The sequence below is a fragment of the Terrapene carolina genome, unplaced genomic scaffold, assembly GCF_002925995.2.
Source record: "Terrapene carolina triunguis isolate 2854851 unplaced genomic scaffold, T_m_triunguis-2.0 Scaffold179, whole genome shotgun sequence".
Taxonomy (NCBI): Eukaryota; Metazoa; Chordata; order Testudines; family Emydidae; genus Terrapene; species Terrapene triunguis.
The window spans coordinates 10,447,492-10,457,959 of NW_020664530.1; the positions used below are offsets into that span (position 1 = coordinate 10,447,492).

General features: G+C 40.9%; 1 protein-coding gene across 1 annotated transcript in view; it reads right to left on the minus strand.

Annotated features, from left to right (window-relative positions):
- The window catches only part of LOC112117084 (SUN domain-containing protein 3), a 19,537-nt gene extending 10,366 nt beyond the window's left edge, over positions 1–9,171 (minus strand). The window contains exons 1-5 of the mRNA XM_026654015.1: positions 9,059–9,171; positions 4,810–4,907; positions 3,628–3,715; positions 3,175–3,236; positions 1,025–1,125 (exon numbers count right to left, since the gene is read on the minus strand). Of these exons, the coding sequence (XP_026509800.1) occupies positions 1,025–1,125; positions 3,175–3,236; positions 3,628–3,715; positions 4,810–4,907; positions 9,059–9,171 (462 nt within the window). The remainder of the gene's footprint in view (positions 1–1,024; positions 1,126–3,174; positions 3,237–3,627; positions 3,716–4,809; positions 4,908–9,058) is intronic.
- Between the last annotated feature and the right edge of the window lie 1,297 nt (positions 9,172–10,468).

A 10,468-nucleotide genomic window follows, 5' to 3' on the forward strand; every position in this document is an offset into this window, starting at 1 on the left:
GTAGGGTCTCAGGAGGGGGCAGTCAGGGGACAAGGAACAGGGAGGCTTAGGTAGGGGGTGGGGTTCTGGAGGGCAGTTAGGAGCAGGGGTCCCAGGAGGGGTAGTCAGGGGACAAGGAGCGGTGGGGGGGAGGGGGGGTTGGGAGGGGGCAGGGGTGGGGAGAGGGATCGGAGCAGTCAGGGGACATGGAGAAGAGGGGTTTAGATGGGTCGGGAGTTCTGGGGGGGGGGCTGTCAGGGGGTGGGGAGTGGTTGGATGGGGCGTGGGAGTCCCGGGGGTCTGTCTGGGGGTGAGGGTGTGGATAAGGGTTGGGGCAGTCAGGGGACAGGTAGGGGGTAGGGTCCTAGGGGGCCAGTTAGGATGGGGGGAGGGTCGGTGGTTCTGAGGGGGGCGGGAAGTGGGAGGGAGTGGAAGGGGCAGGGGCGTGGCTAGGGCAGGACGGGGGCAGGGCTCCTCCCGTCCTCTTTTTTGATTGTTGAAACATGGTAACCCTATGCTCCAGTCACAAGGAGCACAGTGTGAACACACAGCAGCGCTTTCCCTGCTGCTGTCTCCGAGGGCTAGTTTAACTCCCGGCGCTCTACATCTGCAAGTGTAGCCATGCCCTAACTAACACTGAAACTATAACAAAAGGAGTTTTCTTTTAAGTGGTTATATTATAAAGTCTTTTGTTTGATCATATGCCTTCAACTGGAGTTGTAGGGGCTCAGTACATCTGATAATGGGATCCTAGATACCTAAAGCTGAGCAACCAAAAAAATGAAGAAAACCAAAATTAAAGGCCACTTCTGAAAATGTTAGCCCAAGTGATTTGCTCAAAGGCATATTGTAAAATAATAGCAGACCCAGAAACAAAATAATTATTAATGTGTGGTTAAATATAATTAAATTCTAGGACACTGGAGTCTCCAATATATCTGAAACTCCACAGAAAGAAGGTGCAAGTTATTGGGTCAGCACTTTCTGTCCTAGAGCTAGACTGGTAGTGGCAGTCTTTATTTGATTACATCTAATCATAAATCACCTTGTGCCAGAAATGGTTAAAATCATAGAGGACAAAGCCATTATATATTCCCCTGGACATCTGAATTCCTCCTCCATCAAGCAATCCCATGTAGTAAGTACCTGTTAGTCAAAAAAGAACAACTTTGTTTAAATTTAGAACATTATCATCTCCAGCAGATTATTCTCTTCAAAAGCAAGGGGCCTCAATCTGTCAAACACTTACACATGTGCTTAGCTTTAGTAAAGCAACCAGTGAAATAATCCCACCAAAGTCAAGTTAAATACATGTTTAAGTGTTTGCAAGACTGGGGCCTAATTTTGGAATGGATGTAAAATGCAGCCTTGAGGGACTTCCAAGGGCTGTATTAGTTGTCATCAGCATTTCAATAAGCAAAATCAACCTCTATGGCCCCTCTCCCTTTCTACATTCCTACCATCCCTCCACTTGAGTTTCCAAATTGGATATTTTGCAACGAATGGTGAAATGACATTCTCATAGATTTTGAGTTGGGGAGATACATTTTCAACACATGTTAATGGAGCATTATGGTTTACATGGTTAAAATCAATTTTCAAATGTAAAAGTTAAGGCTTATTCCACATTAAATTGTTCACGTATTATATGTTATTTTTAAAAAATATATAGAAGTATCACCTACAGATCCCAGTCAGGATCAGGGTCCCCTATGTTTATAGGCCTTAATCCTGAGAACAGGTATTTGACTTTACTCACCGTCAAGTCAATGGGTCTATTCACCAGTGTCTGGATTTGCAGGACTGGGGGTCATATAAAGAGACAGTTCTTTGGAACAGGGATTATTGTGGCCTCAGTCCTGCAATGATCTCCATGCGGGCAGGACCTTGTGGCCACACACAGCTGCACTGGCTTCAGTGGAGCTCAGTGCACATTCAAGGATATGCCTCCATGGAGCTCACTGCAACACCAGAATCTAAGGCCTGGTCTACACTAACACCCCAATTCGATCTAAGGTACGCAACTTCAGCTACGTGAATAACGTAGCTGAAGTCGACATACCTTAGTTCGAATTTACCGCGGTTCAGACGCGGTCCACACGCGGCAGGCAGGCTCCCCCGTCGACTCCGCGGTACTCCTCTCGCTGAGGTGGAGTACCGCAGTCGACGGCGAGCACTTCCTGGTTCGAATTATCGCGTCCAGACCAGACGCGATAAATCGAACCCGGAAGTTCGATTGCCAGCCGTCGAACTACCGCGGTAGTGTAGACAAGCCCTCAGTCACTGGTCCGGCAAAGACACATGGACTTAATTTTGCTCCTGTGCATAAAGTTAAGCATCTGTAATTCTCTGCAGGTTCGTAGCCAGAAATTGAGACAAGAGACAACTAATGGGTTTAACAAACTGTAAACAGTGGTGAAAGGAGGAAGGATGAGGCATGTGGCAACATGATTTCTGATGCAACTGGAAAGTTGCTTTATTTGTTGTTTATTTTTTAACCTCTGCTTATTTCCAATTTTTTTTTAACCTGCTTATGTTTTTATTAATTTTTTGTAATACCTGCTATTTAATTTTTTTTTTACTACCACCTATTTCCATTTATTTCAAAAAACTATTACTGCCTATTTTTATTTAATTATTTTTATTTCCCTCTTTTTATTAACTTTATTTTTAATAACTGTTTGTAACTATCAGAAAAGATACAAAAAAGTTGAATCAAAACAACACAAACTGTTCCATGGTGACCCCAATTTCACAAACTGCCATTGCCCCACAGTCAGTAAAGACATTTTTTCTTCTTCTTCATTTTAAATAAAAAGAGTTAGTGATATCTCATGGGCTTCTGAGGCTCTGAAGATTTCTGCCCCCTAGCTGTTCTTCCTCCCAAGCTGGGTTGCTCTGCCTCCTGGGGTGAGTGAAGGCCAATCGCTGCTGCTCCTCAAGACTGGGAAAATTCTGGCCCCATACAGCTAGTTTGGGAGAGGGCACTTAGGTCCTCCAACCCCCACATCAGTCTCTGCCCAGAGAGCGGACTGGAGGGAGGGAGGCAGGCAGACCCAGCTGGGATATCCAACTGCCTACTTCAGTTCTCAGCTGTGCTTCTCTGTTAAAGCAGCACAAAGGGGCCAGGGGAGATCAAAGAATTTGGTCCCCCTTATAGAGTGTCAGTTAATGCTGTACTTTATAGAAACTCACCAAAAAAGAATAAAGAAAGGAGGAACAGCACCAGTGAAATAATCTTTCGAGCCCAAATCTTCCTGGGGAACAGTAAGGAGAAAGAAAGCATAAAGTTAGCAGCATCCACATATTTCACGTACATATTCTGTATTAGCAAAAAGTTTCTTTAGGATTTCTTGAAGCCCATATTGTTGGCTTTATTGAAGTTAATGGTGAAGCTTCTTAACTTCTGCAGTGGAGATTCAAGCACTATATCAAAACTGAAGAGACATTAAAATTAGTGATTGGTCTTGTGACACCTGATCCCAGAACTGGTTTCAGCAAGAGCTTGGATTGACACCAATGTAAATCACTCTCTTAATTCTTTGTCAGGTTTGGGAGTGTGATTAATACCAATCTGTCTCTCCTGCCCATCTGCATTTATCTATTTCCCCACCCATCCTTGAGAAAAAGATTCTTGTTCATCTTTACCTTGCAAAAGCGCTGCATATTTTCATCACAAAGTGCCACAGAACTGTTATGCATAGCCCTAGCAAGTGGAAGACAAGCCTGATACCTTCTGAAAAACATGCAACAAGCACACAGTTAAATGAGCTCAGATGTAGTTAAAAATGCAGTTCTACTCTCAAAAGTCACTGCAAAATAGGCATAATGGGGTTCATGTTTGTCTCTCAGGCTATGTCTTCACTGCAAAGAAGGTGTGTTCTTAACTTGGGTTAGCATAGCAGTGAAGACACAGCAACTCATCTTTTAATTTGGATTAGCATCTTGATTTAAAGCACATGTAAAGCCTGGGTTTGACGTGGAGCTGTTAACCCTGTATTTTCACTGTTCTTTTAACCCAAGTTTAAAAAACACATTTTCCTTTTTTCCAATAAAGACATAGCCTCAGTTGTTCTAGATTACATTATCAGTTTATAAAATAAAGAGATGTTGCTGCATTTCCTATCACCACCTCTGCAAAAAGTCCATCTGGTTTCTTTCTGGCTCAAGCATCGTCACCACTAAGGTCTTATCGTCAATGCAACAGTTAACTCAAATTGATACACTTGAGCTACTCCACTTGAACTAACCTAAACTATAGATCCATTATGGAGCCTCCACAATTATTTTTATTTTTTTGTCTCCAACATTATAAGGCGAGTCCTTTAAGGTGCACAGTGAATGAGACAAGGAGACCTGTGGAGCTCTAGCTTTGGTCTCTGCCAATATTATAGACAAATGCCATGGACTCTGTTTGTCTGATTAGTACATAATACTATAAGATGCTTCCTGTGCATTTAGGGTTGTAGAAAAAAAAATTACATGGAATTATTTGTGAAATAGCATATGAACATATAATTGAAGACTATATTGTCATACATAGATATAAGGGAATAAAGTTAATGTGGCACACACAACCTCAACTTTGTAACTTCCTGACTTTTGACTGCTTAGCCATGCAACCTTAACGTGGTCCTAATTCAGTTCTGCTTTAATATATTTCCCCCCACTTTATAGGATGTGTCTATCAACAACATCTCTTTAGGTGCGCAAACAATCAAAAATGTAAAAGCCCATACAACAGAACAACTTACAGAACAAATGTAAGTGCACAACATACAACAATGCACACAACTAGACAGTTTACAATCACTCAACACTTGAACTTACTTTTGGGTGAGTGTTGAAGCTGCCTATCTTGCTGCCTGAGACTAATAGGGGTCTGGCTTTCAGTACTACTGGGTATGCGTCCTTGTCTTTGAGATAGCCTAGAAAATAGAAAAGGGCTTTAGAAATTCAAGAGTTGCATGAGTGGCCAGATGCAGGCAAAAAACAGGCTACATTTTCCAAAACAACCTCTAGAACTAAGGTACAAGTATTTGCACCCACAGTTGCACTCATTTAGAAGCCTAGCTACCCGTATCTGACTGACAATTAGTTATCCAAATGGGTACAATTAACTACACATGTAAACACCCGGGGGGGGGGGGGGGGGGAGAGCAAAATTTTAAACCTGGATTTAATTACCACTTCACAGAGCAGGAGGCAAAGTTCTTTACCCTGTCTTCTCTAGCTTATCTACCTAACAGCCAATTCAACTAATTGGACTATCACTCGGCTCTGGAATTTGGCAATAATGAATAAAAATAATTAAGAAACTACCTTAGTTTAATAAATCTTTTTTTTAAATTCCATTAAAAATCCTATACTAAGAAAACTTTAAAGTCACATAAAAAATTTAAAAGCCAGGAAATGCCAGCAGTTAAATTGCACATGCAAGTTGCCTGACTCTGGAGTGTTTAACTGTGCAACTGTAATGTTTTCAACATATTTTCTATTTATGGAATATATTTAGGCAACTAACCAACAATATCAGATAAAAAATACAGTACAATCCGTAGTGAATACTATTTGCTATGACTGAAGGTGTTCAACCTGCAATAAATACACTTAACCATTCCTGCAATTTTTAATTGACACACTGCATGTTTTAAAACTAAGCCTTACTGTATCCCTCAGGGATGAAGAGGCAGCAATGACCAGCACATATGATACCCTTACTAACATCCAGCATTTTCTATAAAATGCTGCAGTTGCAGTACTGTGGGAGATTAAGAAGGCTTTACAGTGCAGAAATGTAGTTCTTCAGTGAAACTCCTGGTCAAATTAATTGAATGTTCAAAGGAAAAAGATAAGATGAGATAAGGTGTTTTTTTATCACTATGAGTAGTGACAGTACACACATTCAGAGATTTGGAGACAGTATTTTATAATATGGTCCAAAAACATTTAGCAGTCTAATGAACTTTGTCATCCACAACATTTAAGTAGAGATGTGGTGAATCTCAAAATGAAATCTGCTGGTACACAAATCTTGTCATTTTGCTGGATTCAGATTTATACAAATCTGCTTCTGAAATTTGACACAAATATTGCACACCTAGAATAATTAAAATGGCTACTAGTATATGAGAGTAAGATATTTTAAGGATGGCTCAGATTCTGTTCTTGCTCATTCAGCATCTCCTTTTGGCTACCCTGATACTGTGTCATATCCTGTACTCATTCCATCAGATTCCCAGCTCCTGACATCCATCCTGTCCCAACACTTCTTCCCATTCTCCCACCTACTCTCTCCCACTGGTCCTGCTTTCAACTGTCCTGACCTTGTACTCTATCGTTCATCAGTTCTCTCCAACTGCAGCATCTTCCCTCCAGCCCAGCTCTGAGCCCAGTGTCCCATCCATTCCCTCTTAATGTCACCTGTCTCTTGCCACCCAAACACTGTAGCCTGTCCCCCACATGCTGATTAGTACAGCAGATTGCTGCCTGTAACCCTGACCAGATGGCTCTTATGAATCCCCACAGTTTGTAGAATCAAGTATTTTTGTTTAATAAGAAAGACCAAGGATTTGATATTGAAAACATTTCAAAAATATTTTACCCATTCTTATTAACAAGAGCAAGAATCGTAAAGAGCATTGTGTACTGTACAGTATCTTCACAGTTTTCTCTGTTTCTACGATCCAGAGCCTCTCATGAACAGCAAGCTTATTCAAAGTTTGCTAGACTGCTCTAGTTTTATTGGTATGTATTTCAGTTCAGTATTACATTGCAGGGAGGATTATGATTTATGGGCTTTTTTTTTTTTTGGAAGAGCAGTGTTTTGAGGAGGGACCTTAATGAGCAAGCATGCAATTTGGGTTATAAGAACATAAGAATAGCGATACTGGGTCAGATCAATAGTCCATCAATCCCAGTATCCTTTCTTCTGACAGTAGTCAATGCCAGGTGCTTCAGAGGGAATAAACAGAAGAAGGCAAATATTGAGTGATCTATTGTTCACTCCCAGCTTCTGGCAATCAGACGCTCGGGACACTCAGAGCATGGGTTTCACCCCTGACCATTTTGGCTAATAGCCATTGATGGACCTATCCTCCATGAACATATATAGTTTGTTTTTGAACCCCCGTTATACCTTTGGCCTTCACAACATCCTCTGGCAACAAGTTCCACAGGCTGACTGTGCGTTCCTTTTGTTTGTTTTTAATGTGCTGCCTATTAATTTCATTGGGTGATCCCTAGTTCTTGTGTTATGTGAGGAGTAAATAACACTTCCATATTCACTTTCTCCACACAAATCGTGATTTTATAGACCTCTATCATATCTCCTTTTAGTCGCCTCTTTTCCAAGTTGAAAAGTCCCAGTCTTTTTAATTTCTCCTCATACAAAAACTGTCCCATGCCCTAATAATTTTTGTTGTCCTTCTCCATACCTTTCCCAATTCTAATATATCTTTTTTTGAGATAGGATGACCAGAACTGCCCAGATTGTTCAAAGTGTGGGCATACAATGAATATATATATAGTGGCATTGTGATACTTTCTGTCTTATTATCTATCCCTTTCCTAATGGTTCCTAATATTCTGTTAGTTTTTTGACTGCCTCTGCACACTGAGCAGATGTTTTCAGAGAACTATCCACAATGACTGCAAGATCTCTTTCTTGAGTGATAACAGCTAATTTAGACCCCATCATTTTGTATGTATAGTTGGGATTATGTTTTCCAAAGTGGATTACTTTATATTTATCGACATTGAATTTCATCTGCCATTTTGTTGCCCAGCCACCCAGTTTTGTGGGATACCTTTGTAACTCTTTGCAGTTTGCTTTGGACTTAACTATCTTGAAAAAATGTGTATCATCTGCAAACTTTGTCACCTCACTGTTTACCCCTTTTCCCAGAACAGTTATGAATATGCTGAACAGCACTGGTCCAGGTACAGATCCCTGGAGGGCACCAGTATTTACCTCTCTCAACTCTAAAAACTGACCATTTATCCCTGCCCTAGCAGAAAGGGTGTTCTAGGCAGATAGGTCAACATGTAGAAAGGACAAGAGATGGGAGTGAGAAAAGAATGTGAAGAGGGCAGGAAATGGTGTGGCTTGGACAGACTGAAGGGTGGAGTTGGAGCACTGGACGGCAGTTGAGAATAAGAATAGGTAGGGGAAAAGTTTGCAGGGCCTTTCAGGAGAGAATACGTTTTTCAAGTTAAACGTGAGGAGCAATCAAGAGAAAGCTAGTGAAGGGACTGAAGAAGGGCCTGACATGGTCACAGATGCAGGAAAAGCAAATGATTTGGTTAGATGAAAAATGGGTACTTGGCCTACTCTCTCAAACAGTAAAAGATTCCAAGACACAGTTTTACTTTCTTTTGCTCATATTTTCCCTCACAAATTCACTATTTGGCCAGATAGAAATCCTTTAAAAATGGCAATATTTGCATACAAATTACATATGAATAGAGTATTTGTCACATCCCTAATTAAATAAAGGACATTACTTTATAAAACAGAACTTGATTAAGAATCAACTTGATTTCTGCAAAAAGGAGCATCTTGCAATAACGGAAGCAAAACACACTACTGACAGAGGAAGAATGACTATCCTCCAAACCACAATTTATATCAATGACAATAACACTAAGTTACTCAATAACTTAGATGTTACTAAATACTTAATCTACAGGCTTCAAAACAGAATGGCTTTATTGGATATCTGTCATTCATTAGATCATATAACTGAGCAGTGCAAATATTTATGACTTTATATATCATATTACATAACTGCCACCTCCCTTGCTCATTTGAAGCAAAATCAAATCCTATTTAGGTTCCAGGACAAATTGAAATCAATGGAATGATTGCCACTGACTTCAATGAGCACATGATTGGGCCCTGAGAATATGCCACTGTTTTCTTTTTCTCTTTTCCCTTCTTCTTAAATGGATGAAGGAGTGGTAAATGTATTTGGGAGCTTAAGAATTTTAAAAAAGATTTTATTATTATTTGTATAACTTGTATACATATGACAAAAGTTAACAGAGATTGAATATTTTAAAAGAAAACTATCCATACCAGTTTAAATCTTGGCTTTGATTTTCTGTGTCTGAGGTGTCACTATTGGTGCCATGGCTTGTTTCATCCCGAGGTAGATAGGTGCTACCTGAAGATTTTGGAATTCTGTACATGTTTTTATTTGCTTTGCACTCACCACTGAAAGAAGAGGAGCATGAAAATGAAGTGAAATAAGGTATTAATCATATTAATTATTATTATTTATGACCCACTATTTTAATAATTAATTTTAAATAATGTAATATCTAGTCATTTTAAGTCTTCTTTGAAAGGAAAGCTGTCCTTGTATTGCACTTGCCTTCTGGATAAATAGTGAGTAACATCATAATAAGAGGAGTCAACCTAGAATGTCCTTTGCCCTACTCAGTGCTGCTAAATACGTCACAGGCTGCTCTTGGTGATATCATAATGAACAAGCCAAGCATAAGGTTCCTAAGCTCAGCCAGAAAAGATGGGACATACGTTCAACATTCTTATTTCAAGAGACTCAACGAGTGAAAAAATATCATGGAGCTGAATCCTCCAAGGTTGTCTCCTGTGAAAGGCTGAACTCCTTTTATTCCCACTGAAATTCAGATTTTAGGACCAGAAGAAACCATTATGATCATCTCTGATACATAAATCAAGAGGACTTCCCTGAATTCATTACTGAGCATTAAGGGCAGGAGCTCCCAAACTGAGGACCTTACATTTCTTACAATCTGTCAAGAGCTGGCAGATTACAGTCTCTTGTCTCTACTAGATGTTTCTACAGGTACCCAGGTCCTTCATTGGAGTCCTTTAATAAGAGTTTGCATGTCTGCAAAAGGAGAAAGTAGCGTGGCTGTCTCCCCTTGTAGTTGCTGCTATATAGGAAGAGAGGAAATAGGAGCCACCTTTAGAGACCATCGGAATCATCAGAAAAGTCAAAAATAGTTTCCTATTACTTTTCTATGTAAGCAATTGCTATGGTTGCCAGAGGGGTGTTGTGCAATCAGAAAGGTGATGGAAGATGGTCTGGGCAATCAGAAACAGTGGGAAGAATGGGAGAAACCCCCAAGAAAATGTGAAAACACCTCACTCAGGTCCCCAACTCAGTCAGAACTGCCAATCCTGCGTGCTGGGCTGTACTGCACCTCACGTATCAAGGAGTTGAGTGGCATTTGCACCAACAAGAGGGAAAGGCTCTGTCTTGCTCTTTTCCTCAAGCCATCTCTAAACTGGTATTTTCAGGTGCAATGATGGTGTGCATTGGCTGAGGTGCAGTCACTAGGGTTACCATACGTCTGGATTTTCCCGGACATTTCCGGCTTTTTGGGCCTCAAATCCCCGTCGGGGGGGAAATCCCAAAAAGCCGGACATGTCCGGGGAAAATAGGGAGGGAGGTGCGGGGCCGGGGGCCGGCGCGGTGCTCGGCAGGGGCTGGGGCGG